Source organism: Enhydra lutris, unplaced genomic scaffold (genome assembly GCF_002288905.1).
Source record: "Enhydra lutris kenyoni isolate GAN:26980312 unplaced genomic scaffold, ASM228890v2 scaffoldscaffold21, whole genome shotgun sequence".
Classification (NCBI taxonomy): domain Eukaryota; kingdom Metazoa; phylum Chordata; class Mammalia; order Carnivora; family Mustelidae; genus Enhydra; species Enhydra lutris.
The window spans coordinates 64,698,891-64,723,283 of NW_019154105.1; the positions used below are offsets into that span (position 1 = coordinate 64,698,891).

Here is a 24,393-nt window from a genome sequence, read left to right on the forward strand (position 1 = left end):
AGAATCAGCTCCATCACCCGACGGGTCTGCCTTTATTGGCTTTCAGAAGGTTGACAGGTCACTACAGAAACAAGGTCACTTTGCATATGCAAATGATTTCCTGGGACCACGACAACAAGAGGGCAAAACTGCCATTTGGCAAATATCTGGTACACAAAGCAGAAAAATCTCATCCGTGCGCTCCTGCAAAACTTTCTCTGAAATGCAGATACCATGGAGGAGCTGTAGCTGGGCCAAGCGGTCTCGAAGGGATGCTGAACAGGCACCCTGCCCCTCAGACCTTGTGCCCCTCATCTGGAACTGGGGTTGCCTGACAGGTCTTCCCAGGATAGTATTCATCACATGACACAGTAATAAGGACATGGATGCAGAAGAGACCACAATGTCGCACAGACCTGCGGGTCCCGGGGTGCCCCCGAGTCCCTCAACAGCACTGTCCCTGTTCGCACCCTCCTCCTCTGTCTCCCTGCCACACTGGGAGCACCCTGTGCCTCTGGGGCTGTGGCTGAGACCCCCTGGAAATCCTACATGGATTTAGGGCATGGCCCAACACATCTTTATTGAGGTATTTTCCACGGGGAGATGACATTCTTCACAGTGGGGTCTCTTACGACGCCACGACATTGCACTGGACGGCTCCTCTCAGGACACCAGTGAGGGCATGCTGGGGGAGCAGAGGACAAGTAACTATAATTTTCTGTACCCAGAGTTCAATGCAGAGGGGGAAATGCCATCCGCATGTCTCCCTGGCATCTGGAAGACGAATTTCAGTTTCAGTGAGTTCCTCATCTCTCCACCCTCCATGTCTGATTCCATTCACGCCCAAATCAGGGCTTCTCTGGCTGTTTGGACTGCCCCCACTCTGGGAAACACACTTTCAGCCCATGTCCCGTGACATGCACACGTGTGCCACAGAAACAGAAATTTCACAGAACAGCATTCCTTATACGCTAATGCCCTTTCTTATTTCCTAGTTGATCTCGTTTTTAAAATGCTCGTTGCAACAGGGAACTGGTCTGATGACCCACAAGCAGGCTTCCACCTGCAGCTGGACGGTCACTGCTGGGCTCTCCGGGATCGGGGGGTGGCGGCGGGGAGGCTTTGAGAGCCGCACACATCCGTCCTGGGAGCCTGTCATTTCTGCCTTTGCAGTGTTTCCCAAGTGTCCCCTACCTCCAGCCTTCATCACCCCTGGAATCTTGCAATAAAGGCTACTATTTATGAAAGCAGCTGGTGTTATTCACTTCAACTATTGTGTTTTACATGTACTAACTCACTCAGCCCACACAATAGCCCCAGACAGTTGGGACTATATCATTCCCATTTCACAGAGGAGGAAACTAAGACCCAGAGAGGTTAAATCACTCGCCGCAGGTCACACAGCCAGGGAGTGGCAGAGTCATGGTTTGGCACCAGTCACTGCTTGTCCAAAACACTAACTTGTCCCCGTGCCTCCATCTCTCTCTCTCTCCCATGCAATTAGAATAATTGCCCCAAAACCCTATCCTGAGCCTCTCCTGTCAAAGTCCCCTAAAGCCTGCTCCTCTTGCAATTAATATTTGGTCCACACCATGGCCCTTGCAACTTGGCCCTTCTGGATCCCTCCACTCTTGCCAGCGCCCTCTCTGTGCCCAGACCCTATGCTCTGGCTCCAGTATGTTCTCCCACGCTCCTGTGCCCTTGCACAGGCTGTCACCCACACCTCACACGCCCTTCCCACGAGGGCCAACTCAGTTGGCTCAGTTCTCTGTAGCTCCCCTCTACCCTCGACTCCATGCACACACCATGTGCCTGCACCTTTCCCCTGACACCTGGCATCCAATTTGGGAGGTCCTTGTCTCCTATCCATGTCCCCACCTGCATGCCAGCTCCCGAGAGCAGGGACCCTACATTAGTCATCAGCTTGCCCCTAGGCCAGAGCTGGCTTCCCTGGGACATGGAAATAAACTTCTGTGAGCACACGGCCCCTACAGGTCAACCAATGCTCTCACCAACCCACTCCCCCTGGCGGATCCCAGCCGGGACCCTGGGGAGGCAGACAAGGTGGGATGTGGATCCCATTGTACAGGTGGGGCAGCTGAGGCCCAGAGAGGCCCTGGGAACTTGCCCCTGCCTGCATTGTTGGAATGAGGTCCCCTCTAAACCCCCTGGCTAGGCTCTCACAGCATCCCACCCCACCCACCCCCACCCCAACGGCAGCCGCTGCCTCCTCTGAGCACATGGGGCCACCCTGCAGGGTCAAGAAACAAGTTCTGGAAAGAAGAGGGGACACGGTACCTGGCTGGCCACCTCCCGCCGCAGGGCTTGCAGCGTCTCCTGGGCTCGCACAGTGGCGCTCCTTTCCTGTGTCACACGGGCACCCAGCAGCTCCACCGTCCGGAGAAGGTGTCTTTCGGAGAGCTCCAGCTCCTGGATCCTGCAGCATTGAGGCAAGAAGATGCTTAATCAGGAGGCAGTAAACATGGCCCAATATTCTCACCAACACTGAGGCCAACCATCTTTTTTTTTTTCTGGTCATTGGCCAATTTGAAATTCTGACAAAATCACATTTCGTGAAACATTCATACACATGTAAGATGATCTAGACTACGTCAGAAGTATCTACGGAATAGTAATGCACCCTGCCTCAGGAATCTTAAGACTCTTCTTCCTAAGCCAGTAATCCCGAGTTCAGGCGATACCAACAAAGAACAGAGCCAGGGACCCGTGGCCTGAGAGCTTTGTTTGTGTTGTTTCAATCAACCCTCACATTACCAGCCTGCAGGTGAGTTCCCCTACCGCTCCTTCACACGCCAGAAAACTCGGGATCCGAGAGGCCAGGCAACTCGCCCGAGGTCACACAGCATCCTAGAGGCCAGACTGACTCCCAAACTCCTACTTCTAACCCTACGCTCTACTGCCCGTGTGTTGCTTTAAGCCACCGAGTTTCAGTATTGTATTTTCGAAGCCCTTGGGCACCGATATGCTCAGAATAGGAAATGGACGATGGAGTACCATTTTTCAGATTAAGGACCAGTTAAATATTTCTACTCAGTGCTGCATAGAACAAGGAAGCAGGGAGACCTCCCCAAGGCAGGAGAAGAAATGGTGTGGCTGCCGTTACACCCTGGGCAGGCCGCCTGGGTTCAAGTCCCAGTCCCCCGCCATGTGACTGGACATGTGGGTGACCATGGAGAGGTCACTGGACTGTCCTACGCCTTCATTTCCCCACCTGTAAGTTGAGGATAATACTATCACCCAATCTGGGGTATTGCTTTAAGGATTAAATACGTGAATATGTAAACACCATAAAATACATCACTAGTTTTTGATGCCGTGTTCCAAGATTCATTGTTTATGCACCACACCCAGTGCTCCACGCAATACATGCCCTCCTTAATACCCACCACCAGGCTCACTCATCCCCCCACCCCTTGTCTCTAAAACATGTGAACAAACATGTAAACTGTGCCTGGAACCGAGTGAACACTCAAGGAGGGCAGAGATACTGATAGTCTTGCGGCATTTACAGCATGTATGTTGGAGAGGAATACGCATGATTGACAAGGTAGTTAAGACAGGACTGGGTTTTCTTTCTCAAATTTCTAACTACTTTCTTTGTTCTTTTTATCACAAATACTTAAAGAATTTTCTTTCCTTATTTCAGCGGGGGAGGAGCATAGGGAGAGAGAAATTCAAGCAGACCCTGTGCTTAGCATAGAGCCCCGTGTGGGGCTCGATCTCACAACCCCGAGATCACAACCCGAGCTGACACCGAGAGTCAGGTGCTTAACTGACTGAGCCACCCAGGAACCCCATAATAAATAGTTTAGAATTTTAACTCTTTCATCAGAATGAAGCCCAGTGTACACTACCAACCTTTACTGTACCCTGGCAAGATGATACCCACGGTCAAATTAACCCACTGTGCATTCAGATCCTGGCTTCCGCTCTTAGTGACCCTGGATAATGTAGTCTGTCCTCCCTGCCCCAGCTCCACTCATGCAGGATGGGGTGGCCCACCTTCTGAGAACAGAGGACACAGCCCACATTTCCCCACAGGTAGGTCCAAGATGACCCCTCCCAAGTGGCCTCACCCCGGGCCCCAGTCCCAGAGGCCCCCTCCCCTCCATCACCTTCTCTCCCACCACTCTCCTTGAATGGAGGGGTCTCCTTTGGTAGGGGTTTCCCATCATTTTCCCTGGGCCTGACGACTTTCTGGTTTTCACTGCTATCTTTCTGGAGAAAGATTTGAATCCACAACCATGTGGGGTTACACCGCAGCTCTTTCTGGGGCTGGGAGGGCCCTACCTTCCCTGGGTCTCAACCCCAGGGCTGACGTGTGTCCCCTCAAATTCATATGCTGAAATCTTGCCCTCCAGCCCCTCAGAACATGACTGTATTTGGAGACAGAGACTTTACAAAGGTAGCAGAGTTGCCATGATGTCATCTGGGTGGACCCTGATCCAATCCGACTAGAGTCCTTACAAGAAGAGGGGATTAGAACATGGACACGCATAGAGGGATGGACACGTGAGGACACAGGGAGAAGGCGACCATCTACACACCAAGGAGAGAGGCCTCAGAAGGAACCTGCCTGCTCCGTGAACTTGTGACTTCTAGCCTCCAGGACTGTGAGACAGTACAGTTCCGTGAAGTCTCCCAGTCTGTGGTTCTCCGTTAGAGCAGCCTCAGCAAACTAACATAACTCAGCATGTAATTCTGGGGTGGGCCGGTGCAGGCGGCAGAATGATTGAGTGATCAATGAATGAATGAAGGAATGGAGGGATGGCTGGACAACCTCATCAAGTAACAAAACTACTTTCTTGCTATGTGAATTCCTACCTGTAAAAAGTCTTACGAAGAGGAAAAAAGATAAAAAGCACATGTAAATATACATTTAACAGCTTGCCTTTATTAAAATGAAGGAAAATACAAGAAAATGGTGAAGTCCCAGATAAATCCAAGATGCTTGGCTGCTGGGATCATGGTAAGCCTGTCAGGGTGGATCCCAGGTGTGACCATCCTGCATCTCCGTGTGGGATTTCCCCCGACATGCACACAGGACCCCACCTCACTCTGCCAGGCTCTGTACCGGATAACGGTCAGGAAACAGCACAGGCTAAGAGGAGGACCTGGGCTCGCATCCCAACTTCTGGACCCTGTCACTTCCACCAGGAGAACAGAACCGAGGCCAGGAAAGTCAACAGTGAGAAACAAGCGCAGAGAGTCTGTCATAAAGATGACGGAATTGCTAAAAGGCCAGACATAGAGGACTGGCGACCCAGAGATGAGCCCCTGCCAGGTGCCCCTTTGCCCCTGCAGATTCTGGGCTTAGGAGCTGATACTGGGTCTAGGAGCCAGCCACCAAGCAGGGGAGGACCAGAGAGGATACCCAAAGCATGGCTGGGACACTGAGGACTGTCACTCCGAGCAGGAGAGGGCAAAGTACCCTGGCCTCTCCCTTCCTCCTCCACTCCTCCCTCCCATTGGCTGGGCCCCCATGGAAGCCAGAGTGCGGAAGGCTGGGACATGGTGCAGGCTCAGTCCCTGACGTGCAGAGCAGAGGACGGAACAGAGGAGGAAACAGAGGGGAGGCTGCCCCAGGCATCACATCCTCAGCTGCAGACACAAGTCAACATACCATCTAACCCCATTAAGATGCCCAGGAGTCGATCGTTCAATACACCAAGATCCAAACGTCTTATTTACCTGCTCCTTAGCTCGGACTCAGACATCATGTACTGGTCCACAGCGGCCAACAGCTTCTCCTCAGAGGATTCCAGCTGCTTCCTGAGTGTGCCTGGGTCCACATCGGGGCTTCCAGCAGCTTCGTCCGCAGGACAGCCCCGCTCTTCACCACTGTCCTCCGCATCCTGAAATACCCAGCATGTGTCGATCTTCACATCCACATTCATTACATCAAAACCATCGCTGCTGGGTGCCCTGACCACATAGCTGAAACTCTTCTCCGTCCGTCCTGTAGCTGTGGGCTCCATCCCGGACAAAGGTCACGGGTCACGGCTTCGTAACAGTGAGTAGATTTGCAGCACTGACTTTCTGGAGATTTCCAGATGCCTGCAGGGCCTTCAGATTGCGCAGAATACCCTTTGAGGAGGGCAAGAACAGGTGAATTATTCACGAGTGGGCCTTGGGTTTCACTCACACGCATCATACGATATGAATGAAGTCCTCTCGGTTTACAAGCTGGCAGGCCGGAACGCACCCAAAGCAAGAAAACATCACAGAAAAGTCACTTGGAATTAAGTGTTTAACCATGGGGCGCCTGGGTGGCTCAGTGGGTTAAAGCCTCTGCCTTCGGCTCAGATCATGATCCCAGGGTCCTGGGATCTGGCTCCACATCAGGCTCTCTGCTCAGCGGGGAGCCCGCTTCCCCCTCTCTCTCTGCCTATTTGTGATCTATCTCTCAAATAAATAAATAAAATCTTAAAAAAATAAATGTTTAACCATGCGCACAGAGAGGTAAACTGAAATTTCCAGGCAGGACCATCAGAAATACAAACTCTCAGTGGTGCAGCTCAAGTCCGACCCTCAAGCTCTATGCCTCCTCTCTGAGGACAGGAAACATTGATCAGGGACCTAGAGCTAGTGCTGCACTTCGCGTGTCACCTGAGATCTTGGTCACGTCACCCTAGCTGGTCCGACTGTGCCGCTAACCCTAGGAGGTGGGCATTATCATACCCATTCTGTAGATGGTGAAACAGAGGCTCCAGAAAGTGGAGGGCCTTGTCCAGGCCTCATCTAGGAGAAATGCTAGAGTCAGGATTCAAACCCGGGTCTGAATCCAAAACTTGGGAGGTGAGAAATGAACACGCCACGAGCCCGGCAGGAACAAACATGTCCTGCAGGAGGGAGCTGGGGGCTGGAGGCACTTGGGATGGTGGATCACAACTGGAAGAGGTGGGCACAGGATTCTACCAGGCAGAGGCAGCCTGGGTGTCCCAGCCCCATGGCAGCATCAGGACAGATGAAGGGAGTGGCCAGCCCTGTGGATGCTCAGAGGGGAAATGAGGAAGGACAGAAGGTGGCTTGGGGCCATGTCCATGTGGGCCTTGAGCTCAAGGGCAAAGACTTTGCCGCCTCTCTGGAGGGAGTGGGGGGGTTGGTGTATGGGAGTGTTTAGAGGCTGGGAGGGCCTGCTCAGATGTTGCTTTGAGGATGGAGGTCTCTGGGACATGCAGGAGGTGACAAGAGACTTTTTCCAGCTTTCTGACCCAGGGATTTCTCTCTGAAGGGCCTGGGGACCATCTCTTTGGAAGGCAAACATTCAAGGAAATTAGAACCCCATCTCCCAGGTCCTGTGGGAGGCGAGGGGCTGGACTCCAAGGGTGCCTGCCTCCATACCCTACAGCCACCCTGGCATAAAGATGAGAAAATTTCATTCTCCTTTGTATAAAAAAAAAAAGATGAAAATTGAGAAGAAGATTAAACCTTAAGAGATGCTGTTAACTCTAGGGAACAAACTGAGGGTTGCTGGGGGATGGGGTAACCGGGTGTCGGGCATCAAGGGTGGCACGTGATGTGGTGAGCACTGGGTGAGTATGTGATGCAACTGATGAGTCACTGAACTCTGTCTCTGAAAACAAAAGCAAAAACAAACCAACTCAACAAACACAGAGGGCCACCCCGATGGCAAGGTGGATTTAGGGTGACCAGTGGGTAAAAGATGGCACTGTCAAGTCCTCTTATTGGAGAACTGATCGCTATTATCCTGAGGACACGTGCAGGATGGATTGTAGTGGCTTGGCTAGTAAAGGGGTGAGATTTCTTTCTGTCTTTGCAAATCTCTGAGCAAAGCTCTTGGAATGTGCATCACACTATATTTGCTGTTCCTTTAAGAATAAACGTGCTTTCTTTCTTGTCTACCTCCATGGAGAGGTTTTCTGGGTTGGGAGGAGATTTTGTTTTTAAGTGTACTTCCCCATCAGTGACCAGTGTTCTAGGGTGACCCACAGGGCTTGTGACAGACACAGACTGGCCCAAGGTGATGGGTTGGGGTGTCAGCTGAGAGGGGATATAGTTAGGCATCTGGACCACACTGTCTGGGGCTGAATCTCATCTCCAGTCTCAGATGGGATCCTGGGAAAATTACTTAATTGCTGGGCATAGTCGGGGGGGGGGGGCATAGTATGGGATCTGCAGAAGCCCCGCAAGAGCTCTTAGACAACCTCAGGGAGGAGCACCCCAAACTGGTAGACCTCTAGCAGGTTCTGGCTGAATGTGAGAAAACAGGCAAAAACAAACATGTCATTGTACTGGGACCATCGGGCAAGATTCCACGGGTCACAAACTGGCTATGGAAAGTGCTGGAAAAGCAAGAGACCCAGACTGGGAGACTTTCAGCCTACAGGCTGGAAGGACAGGGAAGAAAGGGGGAAGGTGTGGTCAGTGGGAGGAAAGCTAATGAATTTGCTCAGATACATGTTGAGCTCACGCTAAAGCACTGTGTTCATCTCTCCAAGGCTACCAGGGAACCATAACAAGGTGCCCCATGCACCTATGGGCTCCCCCCCATAGGGCCGCAAACTGTGCTGGGAGCAGTCAGGAAATCCCATGCCTTTTGGATGAGCTAACACCAGAAGCATCAGTGTAGCACACACGCCCCACCTTTTGCATTTCACAGAAGTCCCACTCACGACATGCCAGAGAGGGCAATTATATCCGTGAGCATCGGGTGCCAAGATGAAGGAGGGCCAGCAGCCATGTCCTTGTGCCATATGTGGACCCACTCGTCCCGGCTTGACAGGGACTTACCCCACTTTCAAACTAGAAGTCCCACATCCCAAATGAGGATGGCCTGTCAGCCTGGCTGGTCTCCTGGCCCACAGCACTACCAGAACGGTATGGGGGGAGGGACACAGGGGTGAGCACTGGACTTCCCTGCCTAGCTATGCACGGGTTGCCACTCGTCACAGAGGAGGCGGGAATGAGGGGGATGGGCTGCACCACATACCAGGAACTTGACAAGACTCTCCCTACAGCCTCCCCAGCAGATCTGTGAGGAGGGTGGTGGGAAAGTGTGTACAAGACACTGACCCAGGGTTTGCCTGACCTTGTAGTTCTTCTGTCCCAGGAACCACACCCATGGGGGACTTTGTGCTACGAGACAGCCATGAGAGGTGTACACCACCCTCCCGCCCCAGGAATGGAGGGCTGTGAAGTAGTCCTGGTACAGGTCTGCTGGGCCACCAGAGCTCTGAGGTCCCATGACTACAATGCCTCTTGGAACTGTCCTGTCCCTGACAGGAACTTTGGAAGCAGTGCCCAGGACAGTCACAAGAAACACTGACTCCTATTGGGGACTTGTGGTTTCAAAGCCAGGGCCGCCCTCATACCTGCTTGTGTGTCTCACTCCCTTGCACCTGCGCTGTCTCAGAGAATGGGTCCTGGTCCCCCAGGGACTGGATGGTCTCCTTTGTGGACGAGTCCCATTGAGGGAGCCATGGATACTGCCTGTCACATGTTCTGCCAGGATCCGGGAGTCCTATGGGTCTTCCCAGTTATGCCTCACGGAGACAAGAGGCAAGGCACTGCATGGGAACCATCACCCCCATCCCCATCTTCTGAGAAAAAGTTATGACTCAGAGCAGCAAGTACTTTGCCTGCGTCTGCTGTGGGAAAAGGGCCAGGCTGGGAGTGGACCCAGATGGGTCTGACTTCAAAGCCAACAGCATTCCTGTCCTGTTGTCTGAGGAGGAGAGCTGAGCAGACAGAAAGATGGGGACGGGAGGGCATGAGGACCACACTCCTGGACACTCTTGCAACAGGAAGGAGACAGACACTCGGTGCCACAGAAAATCTTCCGAGACCCGTGTGCAGCTCCTGGACTTCTATCTACTAAGTTAGCAAAGCAAGGGCTCTTGGTGCTGCCTGGAGCCCAGCGGAAGCAGACGGGTGTTCCTTTGCACTCACTGCCTGGGTCCACACTCCCTTTGTTACCCAGGATGCACAGTTATCTGTCTTCAAGCAAAGACATCGGTTCATTCATATTTGGATACCAAATACTGGTAAGTCGTGGGGGCTGGTGTGGCAGGTGCTTTGGGTTTAGATTTCAACAGAGAATGGTCACTTCTCAGCTGTCCTGGTGTGTGTTTGCTTAGAGCCCCTCCCCCCCAACTCTTTGATTTGGTTTGGACATTCTGCCCCATCTGGTGGGGGCACATCTTCTGTGCCCACTGCCACCTCCTTCTCCATCCTTGGTTTGCCCTTCTGAGAACTTCCAGCATCTCTGCTGGGCTCCCATCTCAGCGGGGCTCCTCAGCGGCCTCAATCTCAGTCACTCGGTTTTCTCCAAAGGTTCTTCTTCCTAGAAATCCCGGGGTTGCTCTCGCAGCCGGTCCTTGGGATCAGCCCGTCCCTGCTGGTTCTCCTAGGGCGCTTGTCCTCTCCTTCGCACCTTCTATTTCCCTTCACCCCTCCTAATTTCACATGTCTCCTTCCAGAAGTTTAGGAGAGAACAGCAGCGTGAGCAAGGGTTTCTCTGGGAGATGCTCGCCCACCTAACCCACCCGCCCTAAAATAACAGCAGCAGCAACACCCCCAAGCCACTTCCCTTCCCAGGGGCTCGCTCTGGGGCCAACTCTCGCCAGCTCCTGCCTGTCCTCCCTGCTGCCCCACTCCGTCTCTTAGGAGGTTCCATTCCGAGGCCAGGCTCCTGAGATCAGGGAAGGCTCCCTCCTTCACGACGGTGAGATCGTGGCCCTGGTGTCAGAGGGAGGCTTGTTCCCCACGGATGCTCCATGCTACACTCCATCTTCTAGCATTTTCCCTCGACAGTGCCTTGCAAACTACAACCTAGATGAAAGGCCACCTGAGAACGGTGTGGTCTGTGTCCACCTTCTCATTCCTCATTCCATGTGGCCCCAGGGACAGTCATGCTCTGGGACTGTCACCGTGTCACACCCACAAAGGTGATGGAGCCTGTGGCTTCTTTCTTGGAAATCTGAGGTCCTCGGATCTGCCCTCCACAGTGGGTGACTCTCTAGTCCCTCCTCAGAGTCCTGCTTGTTCTCTCTCTCTCTCTCTCTCTACCTCCCTCCCTGGTCATCATCTAATGGATCTGAAGGGATTTGCTGACCAGGGTTTGAACTTGGGTTCGAATCACATGGACATTTGCAAGTCACTCTGGCTGACAGATTCCAGGGTACACAGAGCACAGTTCATGGAGACATATGTACATAGGTCTATGTCCAGCTGGACATGCCCCCGTGACTGGGGGGCGGGGGGCATGCAGAGCAGGGACAAGGACTCCGGCCCAGCCCCTGACAGTGCAGTGGCCCTTCAGTGACTCAGTTTCTAGTAATTGCACTTAGTTTCCTGGTATTCAGGTCTCTGCCCCTCAGGCTTGGAACGTGCCAGAGTGGGGACTCGGATGAGGCCCCGAGCTTGACAAAAATCCCCATCGTCTTCAGGGCTCCTGCAGCTCGGCCCAGCCGGGACCCAGCCATGGATCCAAAAGGCCTCCTCATCGAGTACTCGTGGATTCTGTGTTCAGTCTCTGGCTTGAAGTAGCTTGTTTTGCTGTTGAATTTTGCTTTGAGTGGGGCTGGGGTTGCCGTGGGGACTCAACATATTCCATAAGCAATTTTTCTATCCTGTAAGATTAAAAAATAATTTGCAGTGTTGTAAGAATTGAGGGTTAAAAAAGGTTGGGGAAGCCCCTGGCTTACCTGCCCCATCGGCCCCCACTGCTGGCCCAATCTCTCCAGCTGAGCCCACTGAGAGACTTTCCCTGACAATGTAGGGTAAGAGGAAACAGGACTCAGATGGCCTGTCCTCCAGTACCTGACCCACCCCCCTCACGGTTACCCTCACTCCCCATCTGATTAGACCCGGGACCCTCCCTTCACTCACTACACAAACACTGCCTGAATGTCCACCACGTGCCAAGCACTGACCTAGGCCATGGGACCCAGAAGATACAAGGCAAAACCCTGTGCTCAGAGGCCAGGCTCAGGGCTCCCATGAGAATATCAGTCAGGAAAGGAACCAGCAGCAGACCTCAGCCTGGGGATCAGGCAGCTAGTGGGCACTGTGGGCCTCCCGAGAGCTCAGAGGGCTCCCAGCCTGGGCTAGATTCAGAGGCAGAACTATAGATCCAGCGGACCTGGAAGAACCCCACCACCCCACCCCTTAGCCCTATCCCCAAGGAGGGCACTCAGAGCAAAGAGAATGGGGGAGGACATGGGTGCCCAAGCAGGAACTTGGGTGAGAGCTGGGTCCTGGGGCCAGGCAGGGCAGAGAAGGACCAACTGCTCTGATGGCTTCTGTCCCAAGTCCCTGAGCAACAGAACCAGGCACAGGGCTAGAGGGCAGGGAGCTGGGGGGCTTGCCACACAGGCTTCCTGGGTATTTTATATTCAGGTCATGGACTTGCCCATCAGTCCACTGCTCCTGAAGACCCCTGACCCCAGAAACCTGCAATGGTCTGGTCCACAGGCAAGAGAGAACAACAGAAATTAAGCCAGAATAGAAAGAAACTTTGGAAAAACCACAACCCCCAGCCCTTTTGGAAGATGAACTACAACAGGGCAGCAACCAGGTCCCCACTGTCCCTTCTTCACAACAAGCTTTCCCAACCTCCCTGGAGAGGTGGGACTCTCCAGCGACCCCTGGTGGCCCCCCTCCCTCATCTCGCCCCAGGGTACTGGGTCCCTGAGGAATCTGCCACAGACCACCTTCCCCAGAGCCTTGTCACTCAGGGAATGTCATGGTCAGAAGTGGGAGAAATTCTCCTTTCCGGAAAATCATCATGTTTATCTGTGAAACTGAAGGGATACCAACCCGAGTTCTTTGCTCACTGAAGTCATCAAGGCCACAGAATGAATGCTAGTGAGAAAAACAAAAAAAGGAACAAAAACTATAAAATAAGACCAAAAGAAAATGAGGGGGGGGGGAAGAAAAGAGAAGAAAAAGATGTAAGATACATAGTATGGGATTCAGTGACACATTTCATAAGAACTACCACCCTGGGGTCGGGTTCAGAAGGAGGCCAGGGAAGTGAGCAGGCCTGGACAGTGACATCATCAGGAAACCCAACCTCCAGAGTCCTCCAGCACTCCCAACTGCTCTCCCCAGACACCCAGCTGACTCAGACAGACCCAGATACTTTCAGTGTTGAGACGTGGCTTTCCTGCAGACGGTGGCAGGACACGTTACAAGTGGAGGAAGGATGCTCCCATGATCACAGCTGGTGGCTCCCACCGAAAGGCCGGGCCTGGCCTGCACCCAAGGACCCAGTGGGCTCCCTCTAGGCCACAGGACCCCCAGACCCATCTGCCCATGAACAGAAGCACACCCCCCGCCCCAACACCATCCCTGCCAGGGCCCGCTCTCCAAAGAGACCATTATTTAAAATCTTTGGTGCCAGGGCACCTGGGTGGCTCAGAGGGTTGAGTCTCTCTGCCTTCGGCTTGGGTCATGATCTCGGGGTCCTGGGATCGAGTCCCGCATCGGGCTCTCTGCTTGGCAGGGAGCCTGCTTCCCCCTCTCTCTCTGCCTGCCTCTCTGCCTACTTGTGATCTCTCTCTCTGTCTGTCAAATAAATAAATAAAATCTTTAAAAAAAAATCTTTGGTGGCATTCAATTCATCTGCTTTAAAAAGAAAAAATTAGTAGGGGGAAAAGTGGCCTTAAAGGAAGGAAAAAGTACACAGATCCAGTTTGAAAGTAGATTTCTCTTTCTGGAAATGAATCCATGACTCGCTTTGCTCCAAAAGGATTGCTGCTCATTGGGTGGAACCTGTCGGAGCGCCATCCAGGGTTTTGAAAGTGGTTCTCCCTCCCACCATGACATAACTCCCTTAAATTATTTATCAAAAAAAATTAAAATCTAAACAGACAGCCACCAACTTTTACACAAGTTTTGGAATCACTGGAGGTTGGAGCTGGACAGGGCCTGTGTGGAGTCACCCAGCTGTCATTTTCCACATGGGGAAACTGAGGCCCTGGGAAGGGGAAGGACTTCCCGGTGAGGTGTGGCAGGGAAGGGTTCCTGGCCGCCGACATGAGCCACGGACAATGGGGCTGCAGCCATTTTCCACTAGCAGCCCCAGGGAAATGTGTGTGGGTGCTTCTCATCCTACCGGCCCAACCAGGAGTCTGCATGCTGTTTGCTCCCCTCGGCAACTCCTTTATGACGAAAGGACACAGACCAACATGCAAACACTTGCTTTGACAAGACCAGAGGACAGAAGGGGGCTTTGCACATCGCCCAGGACCCACCTGCCTCATTTTATGTGTGTGACCAGACAACAGTGGCATGCTTAAAGTCTCTTTGCTGTCCTTTCCTGCTCTGTGACTCATGTTGCTCACCGGAGTCCTAAAGCCCAGCTTGGGTGCTGAGACACACCCCCATGCTCATGCAGTCCTCACAACCACCCACAAGATGAGGAGAGATTTGAGCCCCCAGGCCAGGGCAAAGGGAGAAATCCTCCAGGGTTCCAGGGCTGGCCTGGGGCAGAGCTCAGACATACCTGCCTGCGAAGCCAGGTTATCCCCAGAGATTCTTGGATGGAATTAGACTTGACATTCCCTTGGGACCTCAAAACAGCCCCAGAAGATTGCGGGGTGGGCATCTGGCCGACAGAGACACTAGGCATCTGCTTAAACCAGAATCCCACAGGGGTACCCAGGACTCTAGCACAAGACCCGCCTGAATCCCTGCGCTGAGCCAGCCAGCCATGACCCTCTGCTGCCCCCTACAGGACAGCACCGGCCGTGCAGGCTGGAGGCACTGAGGGTCTCTGTGAAGAGGAGGTACGGGGTACAGGAAGGTGACTCCTGCATCCTCTCAGGAAAGAAAGGGGAGAAGCTTCTGAACTGTCTTAGCATCATCTGAAGAGCTGTCCCGTCTGTTTGGGCTCACGGTGTCTCACTGCTCCAGGACGGGGAGGGGCTGTTTTCCCATCTGTACATATCTGCCCTGAAATTGGCCCTGGGGGGACTTCCATGACCTTGACCCCACTTCAGGGGGTAGGTGGGCTTCCTCTCTCCTAAGACCTGCCTCAGGCAATGGAAACCTGCCAATGCTTTCCCTCCCTCTTCCTCCCCGGGGTGACTGCATATCGGACTTCCAGGTTCAGACCAGGGTCCCTTCCTCGGGCACACTGTCCTTGATGACCCCCGGGGGGGGGGGGGAGCTAGAGCCTTCATGGGGCTCACACACTTGCGCTTACCTCTGTAACAAAGAACGTGCTTTACTGGTCTACGACTCATCTATGACTCATCAGGCAAACAAGTGCGGTGCCCTATTCCATGGGGAGAACTGTCTTGGAAACAGCAACGCTTACAAGCTGGTCCCTGAGCTCAAGGACGGATGGTCACTGGGTGGATGCACAGGAGGTGGGAAGGGCAGGACAGAGATGCCACACATGTGGCTCTGAGTGGCCCTCGTCTGTCTGCCTGGACCAACGGAATATGCCAGAAGGGCTGAGCAGTGGCTGTGGCACCCAGGAGACCAGCTACCTCTTCCCAGCTGCGGGTTCAGGGTCCAGTGTCCCCTCCCACAAAATGATGCTAACGCAGAGAGACACACGGGGCCTGGTGTCAACATGGGGATAGGTCAGCCTTGCTTCCCGCCGGGAGGGGAGAAACTCCCGAGAACACACCGCTGGCACACAGAAGTCCTCTAAGATGAAGGGGTCCGTGGGATGTAACCAAGCCTAGCTTGCCACTCTAGAGAGGATCACACCGTCCCTGAAAGGTCTTTTGTGGGGGGGGGGGGGCATCTCACCCCGGCTCTGCCCAAACACAAAGTTGGTCCCAAACTGCACTTTTCTTCCCTAGAAAAGCATTTGAAGGAGCTACTTATTTCGTGGATGTGACCATCTTGGGGGGACCAGGGCAGAGAAGGGAGCAAGAGGTGAATCCATTCTTGCATTAGAAAGCTGGCAGAGCGGAAGGACAAAGCCCCAGGGTGACCTGTCCCAGCAAGAAGCGGGGGAGGGGCGGGGAGGGCGCCCCACCTACCTTTTCCTCCAACTCCTTCAGATGTCTCTTCTGGGTCTCCAGCTTAGCCTCCAGTTCTCGGATTCTCTGAAACACACGACCTCGTGCATCAGAAAAGGTAAAATTTCTGGGTTCAAAATTTTCTCTTTACTCTTCACCGTGGTGCGTGTGGCACACCATCAGAGAAGTGGGCAAATACAGGTGGGCAGCGTGCCTGGCGTGCAGGCCCGCATCCCCAAGCCCGAGTCCAGATGGAGGGCCCCCAGCAGGAGGCTCCTTGACCCTCGCCCTCCACCATGGAAGGTCGATTTCACCAGTTCTTGAAGCACACGGAAACGGAATCACACGGTGTGGACTCTTAGCACAGGATCTCTTTAAAACAGAAGCCTCCCATCTTGACCGGGACATGGAGGTGCCTGGGGCAGGCTAATAGAGATCATGGATTCGAGGTAGCATCAGACAATGTGCTTATGCAAGGCTGACAAGCTGGGGCAGGGCCAGCGAGGACCAGCCGTGGCCATCTCTCCCACATGCGCCCCAGCCCCTTAGAAGCCCGCTCGGCACAAGTGTGAAGATGGCCAACCATCCTGATCTGCTCAGGACAGTCCTGGTTTTGCCACTGAACGTCTGGGGTCCCCAGCAACCCCTCAGCCCCAGGAACCCAGAATGACTGGTCACCCTGTCTGCTGCTGCACCCACTGAATGCCCCTTGGGGGCACACACCCTAGCTCCAGAATTTACAAGCCCATTCCTTCCAGTTCCACGTGGCATCCCACCCAGGATGTCCCACAAGCACAAACTTTTCCAGAGAGTCACCCTTCAAGTGCTGGGACCAGCCACCCCTGACCACTGCCCAGCTGGCGGCCTCCCTGCCACACCTGAATGTAGGTGGAGAGTTCCCTCCTGCAGTGTCCTTGGGCTGCAGGGCCGGTGACCCAGGCCAGGCCTTATAAACACTTGGCCTCCAGGGACTCTTAACCAGGCCTGGAGAAGCCATCCATGCATTCTGTAGGGCTATGGTTCTCGAATCCAGGTCAGGGTCACCTGGAGGGCTTACAAATCACTGGAGGCTCCCAGCAGTTTCTGACTTGGTTTCAGGGGGTCGAGCCTGAGCACCTGCACTCCAGCGAGTTCCTGAGTGATGCAGATGCTGCTTGTCTGCGGACCCACTTTGAGAATTACCTCTGTGGACACATTCACCCATTTAACAAATACAGGTCAATGTGCCTGGGGTCCTAAGGAGTTTGCAGACAGAAGCATTCATTATTCATGTACCCAGATGGCCCACTGGATGAATGCAAATGTCACAGAGAAAATCCAGCAGAAACAGGGACGGGGGTGGGGTGCTATTCTACGTGGGTGCTCCAGGCAGGGGACTCTGGAGCCCAGAGAGGAGAAAGGTGGGGCACTGAGACTTGGGCTGGGAGAGCCAGCAGAGGAAGAGCCCAGCCCAGCACCCACAGTGTGCCAGACTCAGGAGGGGGCAGGGAATTCCAAGCAGAGGGAACAGGATACACAGGGACATGGGAGCAGGGGGATGGGGGCAGAGCTCAGAGGGTCTGGAACGTCCCAATGAGGAGCTTACAGATTTGGGGTATCGTGGGGAGCCTGTGAAGGGTTTTAAGCAGGGAAATGATGAGAGTTTGATTTTGGAAAGATCACACTGCCAGAAACAGGGAACAGACTGGCATGGAAGACACCAGAAAATTATTTATCCTCAGATATAAGGCCTCAGGCAAGGGATTCGACCTCTCTGGGCCTTGGTTTCCTGATCAATAATTAAAGGTCATTGTGTCGCCCATGTCTGAGGGTCTACCAGCTGAATCTGTGCAAAGGGCTCAGAGCAGAGTTGGCATAGAGTACGCACTCCATAAAAGATTAGGAAACCTGTATGTTTCTGATTCTCTTCCACCCAAAGGAAGGGGTGTATACTTTGGTGTGGCCATGACTGTCCCCAAGGATCCCCTTGCAAAGTGAGGAGGTAGAGAGCACCCAACAATGAGCACAGAACTCAGCTGGGGGGACGCCTGGGTGGCTCAGTCAGTTAAAGCAACTGCTTTCAGCTCAAGTCATGATCCCAGGGTCCTGGGATCGAGTTTTGCATCGGGCTCCTTTGCTCAGCGGGGAGCCTGCTACTATCTCTGCCTGCTTCTCTCTGCTTGTGTTCACTCTCTCTGATTCTCTCTCTGACAAATAAAATCTTAAAAAAAAAAACCACAAAAACTCAGCTTGGCCCTAACCTGGTCTTTCACCCCAAGCTTAGGTGTTGCGGAATCACATAATTTCTAATATCTGAACCCCTCTTCTGTGACCCCATAACCCGAGGTGAAATGGGGGCTCCTGAGACTGGGGGAAGGGCCTTGTATATTACAGGGTCAAGTGTAGGGAGGGTGAAGCTTTACAGCTTTCCAAGAACTTGCAAAAATCCCCCAGGAACAACTTCCAGGCTTTGAGGAAGAGGTCCCTGCCCTCACAGAGCTTACCCTCCAGTGGGGAGGGGGCAGCTAATTCCACAGGGCTGGGGTTGGGGGGGGGGGTCCCCAGGCTATGTCTGAATGGAAGGGGAGGACAGAAGGGACCTGTCCTTTTGTCCCTGGCAAGGGGCCCAGCAAGTGCCAGGCTGGGTCAGGGTGGGGAGGGGACACCGTAATGAGAACATGACCTCACATGGCCTTGGATTCTAGTCCAAAGATGAAGGGACGACTGGGGGCGGGGAGCAGAGTTCAAGTAGGGAATGGTTCCTTCCCATTCTTCAGGGGTTGGGGGCAGGATCCCCTGCCCAGAAGAGCTCACCACGGGACTCCAGCCACCCCCGTCCCATCTCCCTGTTTATCATCACCAGGTGTGCCTGCACAAGGCTGAGACTTTGTCTTGTTCTCCCTTAAACACGGCTTGGCGCCCTACACCTGCCCAGTCACCAGATGGCGAATGAATGACTGGCAGGGATTATTGTGACAACATGACAGAGTACAGAGTGAAGGTCGTGCAGGGTGGGAAAGGTCAAGTGCAGCAGATAGGAACTAACACATGTCCAGGGCTTAGTTTTTGGCAGATGCTCTTCCCAGTACTTTAATTCAATTCTCCACTGACTCTGCTATGACTGTCCCCATTCTACAGGTCTGGAAACTGAGACTCGGGTTACACTATAAGTCAGGGCGTTTTTGAATCCAGACTTGTCTGACCTGAAAGCCTGTGCTCCCAATGCCACCCCATAGCTTTCCGTACATAGGCCGTGAGTTCCACTGGCCACAGTTGGGGGGGCGGGGAGGCCACTGCTACCTGCGTGGCTGGCTCTTACCCAGCTCCTGTGGCCTCTGGTTTTTAAAAATCCTATATTCAGCAGCTGCTGCTTTTGAAAGTTACAGCTTATAGACATTGCATACCTTTTGTCAAGCTCAGTAAACCGTTCCTATCCCAGGACCTTTGGACTTGCTGCTCTCTGCGCAGAGCACAGGGGCTCATCTCCACATCATTTCCCATCTGTCCTCATAGCCTTTCTGATATCCTTGGTGTTTATTTGTGCTGTGAGTTTCCTCACTGGATATAAGAGCATGTTCTCCACGAAAGCAGGGACTTGGCTCCCTGCCCCAGCCCCAGAGGCCAGTCCTGTGCCTGGCACATAAGTACTCTACTGGTACACAGCCACTGAAGGCAAGCAGGAAGCCACAAAACCTCACTTTTGCCGACACCCTGGGGTCTCAGGGCTTGTTGGAAGGAAACCGTCCCCTCTGCTTGGGCATCACACCAGGATGACCAAGTCCAGGAAATTCTGTTACAAGGAACAGGTGTGCTCTCAAGTCTGAGCATCTTTTACAAAGGCACCAAGATGCCGGCTGGGGCCCACATGCCGGCTACTGTCACACATATGGCACTTGGCAGGGACAGGGAGCAAGGAGCAGCGAGCGCCATGGTGTCTCAGATACCCCTGTGCCTGCCACGCCGGGAGAGTCTGGCCAAGCATCTCCCCCTCAAGTCCAAGTCTGGAGGAAGAGCTCTCCAAACTTCCCAGAAGCACAGACGAAGAAGCTGAGGCCCAAGAGGCCTTGCCATTGATTCAGTCAATGAGATGAGCCCTGCCCTCTGAATTCTATGGTCCAATGCCACGGGGTGGGGGGGGGGGGGGGGGGGGGTTCACCTGGCCTAAGTCAGGGTGACAGGGTGAGGGGAGGAGCGCAACAAGAAATGAGAGCTCACGCTCTTCCAGAACCAAAAAAGGAATGAGACCCTGCTATGGACTGAATGGCACCCCAGCCCCAAATTCCTAGGTTGTAGCTGTAACCTCCAGTGTGAATGAATCTGGACGTGTGGCCTCCAGGAGACATTAAGGTTAAGTAAGGTCATAGGGTGGGTCCCTGATCTGGTAGGGTTGGTGGCCTTATAAGAAAAAAAATATCTCTCCCTCCAACCCACCCCCCTCTTTCTGCACTGTTTGTCCCCCTCTGGTCATTTGAGGGCACAGGGAGTAGGAGGCCATCTGTGAGCCAGGAAGAGCCCAGAGGCCTCACTGGCCACCAGATCAGCCAGCCCCTTGCTCCTGGCCCTCCGGCCTCCAGAGCTGGGACCCACAGGAGTCTGTGACATTTGTCACGGTACCCAGAGTGGACAGAGACAGGCCCTTACTCCCTTCTGGAACTCACAGCCATGGATCTTGATTTACGATCCCCCCACACTGTGTAACTTTTATCTGCAGAATACAATTCCAAAGTGTGGCCTGAGAGTCAACATTTCTAACAGCTCCCAGGGAGGCTGCTGCTGCAGCTGGTGGTCCCTCCTCCCCCTCCCTCGCTGCCTCCCTTTCCCTCCACACTCTGAGCTCCAGTGCCCCGCCCAGCAGGGCCTACCGTTGCTCTGACCACTGTCACTGCAAATTTTTGGTCTCCATCCTCAGCGGCCAGCCCTGCGCCAGCAACGTCACCATCCACCTGGGCCACAGGGATTCCAAGTCCTCCCTTGTCCCTTCTGCCCCTCTTCGCTGGGTGCCTGCCTTTCTTCCTCCCTCAGGACAAGAGGAGGCCCAGTGTGCCAGGACAAAGCCACAGCTTCACCATGGTGGCCTTCTTCCCCGCCCCCACCCCCACGCCCTCCCCCTCTGCTCGGAAGTCTGGGCCTCTGCTTCACCGGCAGGTCTGCAACCCAGGCCTCACTCATCGCTTGCGCACGTCAGACCTTCCCAATCAAAGGACTGATGCCTTTCCCTTCTCCTCCCTCCATCTCCAACCTCTCCTTGCCCTTTGTCCCTCTCTGTGCCCACCTGATCAGGAATCTCCCTACTAATGAAACCTCTCTCTCCCTATACACAGGGTGTGAGTGTGTGTGTGTGTGTGAGTGTGTGTGTGAGTGTGCGCATGCCTGTGCACTCCAGCCGCATGCGCATGGCTTCAGAGCTGGGGTGCTAGGGAGCAGACGACCTGATGACACCAGTGCGGTAGGCAGCATGGGGATGGAGGCGACTGCCAGGTCGGGGTCACAAGGGGCCTCCTGCGTGTCCTCTCGACCAAACCAAGTCTTGTATGAAGATACCTCCCAGGCTGACCATTCCCCCTTCCCCTTTGCCACATCTTTCCACTTCTGGCTGGGCTACCCACGCATCCTCCACAGATCCACGGGGACCTGTGCTGTCTTCGGACGTGAACCTCCCCTGCCCCTTCCTGATGGTGGCAAGCTCGCTCTGCCCTCTGTGATGTTGCCTCCCCTGCTCACTCGTGTCCTTTCTCCCTGGTGGGACTCCCTACACACTGTGCGACCTTCAGGCACGTGATTTAACCTTCCTGAGCCCCAGCGCCCTCATCAGGAGAATGGATGTCATCGTCCCCACTCCGCAGGGGGACCACCATCAAAGGTCCCCACCAGTGAGCACCCAGCAAATGTTGGAGTAGATGCTGGGGCCTCTTTGCCCCTGTTACCTCCCTGCAGTCCTTGCAGCCAGGCTCCCCCTGGGCTTGGTAGCACGTGACCGTCACACAGGACTCCAAGCCTTGGAAGACATTTAGGGTTTCAGAGTCCAGTCCTCAAATTAGGCATCATCACAAAATACAGCCCAAAAAAAAAAAAAAAAAAAGTGCACACCGTTCAGCCACGCCTCCTGGTTTTAAAAAGAACCTGACCTTCAAATTGAGTCCACCTGCCTGCCGGGAGGGAGAGCCCCAGGGGACGACTGGCTGGGGTTTGCATGAGGATCCAGCAGGGGGTGCCCTCCCCTTGCAATGCATATCCGAACACTGCTCCCCTTCACTGACAACGCACGACCCGAGAATTCCTGCCTTGCTTCCCGAGGAGACTCGCTTGGCGGCCAGCGGGCCATCAGCCATGCCTGAAACACCAGGTTCCCGTCCGAGGGGCCAGAGGCTGGGAAGAGGGCAAGAGGCACCTGGTGCCAGCCACCTGCCCCTCACCTGCTGGGCCTGCTGCAGCAGCTCCATGCGCTCCCGCAGGACCTGGCTGTCGGACTCGCGGCTCTGTCTCAGGATCTGCCGGCGCACCTTCTCCACGGCGGCCTGCAGGTCCTCCCGCTGGCCCTCGCTCAGCGCCTCGCTGGCCCTCCGCCCCGGCTCCTGCTGCAGCGCGTTGTACAGCGTGGCCTCCAGCTCCTGGATTTTCTGAGTGGCCCAAATCACACAGACAGTGGAAGATCACAGACGAGGGACAGGAGGGGCCGGGGCATTGCAGCCGAGGGAGGCAGCGTGGGCGGTCTCAGGCGGGGAGGGGAGCGTGCTGGGGTCGGGGGGCTTCACAGTGCAACCAGCCAGACAGACAGGCGGGGGGTGGGAGGGGGAGAGCGAGGGAGCCCCTTTCAGCCCCGTGCACACCTTTTTGAGAACCTGTCTTAGTCTATTCAATCAAGAACAGCCCTCCTCCTTCCAGGAGAGGACAAGGGCTGTAAGAAGAGATAACCACAACCGCTCCTTAAAACGTGTGATTCAGAGAGAGGCTTGGTTCAACCAGTTTCCATTTTGTTCTTAGCGCCCCATGTACTGCCCCTCCAAACCTCCCCTTTTCTCCTGGGTGTCGGGGGGGGACATGTCTCAAATTGCACACATGTGGTTTTCAGCCAGCTAGTTTGGAATGCGATTTTAACCTAAAGCAAAGAGTGACAATGCTCTAATCAGGCCTGCCTTGCTACAAAAAAGAGACGCCCTGTGTTAGCAAAGCGGATGAGATTAGTGGCCAATTGGAGGCTCCTTGTGAAAGGCAAGAGTTTTAATCATTAGAGGAAGTTATTTCTTTTCCACTTGACCCCCAAGACACTTAAATATAGTTACCTCATGGGGATATCTAGGGACAAAAGAGAGGATTATCTCCTTTTCTGCTTCCCCAAATCCCCACCCACATTGTCCTCAAAAGCAAACCCCATCCTGGGCCAGGCTGACCACTGCTCTGGTCACCGTCACTGCAAATTCTTGGTCTCCACCCTCCCCAGCCTGTCCCACACCTGCAACTACCCCAACACAGGGCTTCCAACCAAGGGATCTAAGGAACTGCTCCTTGTCTTCCCAACACTGACTAGACCAATCTTCAGGTTGGATGGAAACTGCCAAGAAGAGGGAAGACGTGGCTGGAAGCAGGGGTGTGGAGGGGATGTTTTCCAAGGACAAGCCTCTGCAGGCATCTGGCCCCTGCTCTCCCAGCTGCTCCCGTCAGTGTCCAGTGTTGGTGTGATTGTGCTCACTCCTGGGGGAGTGGGGGGGGGAATGCTGAACCCATCAGGCCAGAGCCAATCTTAACCACCAGGTGTCCCCCATGGGAAACCCCAAGGCAAAGTCTGTCCATAGGCACGGCCCAGGGCCCTCACGTGGGCTCCACGTGGAACCAGAGCTTGCCTGTGCCTGTGTCTGCTGGCTCACCCCCTCCCCATGCAGCAGCTGAGCTCCTAGGGGACCACAAGTCACCAGCCTCCAGCTGGGACCCCACCACCTAATTCCAGCAGCTCCACTGTGGACATGCCTCGTCTCACCCAGCGCAATGACAAAGGAACGCAGGCCCATATGTGGCGCCTGCCGCCCTCCCTCCTTCCCAGGCACGAGGCTCCCTCCTGGAGCTTGTTACTTCCCTCACGTTCAAGTCCATACAGTGCGGCATCAGAACGCAACCCCATTGTGAACCTGAACCCCCCCAAGGCTTTGGAACGGTCTTTGGGAAAGAACGTAATTTCTACGGGGTGGCAGGATCGGCTCACCCAGGGGCCTCCTCTGCAGGACCAGGACTCAGAGGGACTCTGGGGCCTTCCTGCAGACAGTACCTAGACAGCAAAGGGTGGACACCGAGCTTTTCCAAAATGTGATGAAAATCACCAGTCCTGCCAGAGGTCCCTTGAAAAGTCAGCCTGTGATTCTGTGAACTTGCCAAAGTGCTTGCTTATGTTCCTCTCCGAGCCCAGGCCCAACCTTCAACCTTCAACACATTAAGGACCCAAGAAGCCCTAAGAGTTTTCTAGACTTGTTCCGTTGGC

At 54.3% G+C, this 24,393-nt stretch overlaps 2 protein-coding genes across 4 annotated transcripts in view; both read right to left on the reverse strand.

Moving 5' to 3' along the window:
* Positions 1–5,978, reverse strand: part of LOC111148880 (chromosome unknown C4orf50 homolog) — a 44,596-nt gene extending 38,618 nt beyond the window's left edge. Inside the window, exons 1-2 of the mRNA XM_022505668.1 lie at positions 5,692–5,978; positions 2,278–2,416 (exon numbers count right to left, since the gene is read on the reverse strand). Of these exons, the coding sequence (XP_022361376.1) occupies positions 2,278–2,416; positions 5,692–5,978 (426 nt within the window). The remainder of the gene's footprint in view (positions 1–2,277; positions 2,417–5,691) is intronic.
* Positions 5,979–12,808: 6,830 nt separating this feature from the next.
* LOC111149100 (janus kinase and microtubule interacting protein 1) overlaps positions 12,809–24,393 on the reverse strand; it is a 65,909-nt gene continuing 54,324 nt past the window's right edge. For all 3 annotated transcript variants that reach the window (XM_022506022.1, XM_022506021.1, XM_022506020.1), the window contains 3 exons: positions 22,340–22,543; positions 15,969–16,034; positions 12,809–12,859 (listed from right to left, as the gene is read on the reverse strand). In XM_022506022.1, the coding sequence (XP_022361730.1) occupies positions 12,809–12,859; positions 15,969–16,034; positions 22,340–22,543 (321 nt within the window). The remainder of the gene's footprint in view (positions 12,860–15,968; positions 16,035–22,339; positions 22,544–24,393) is intronic.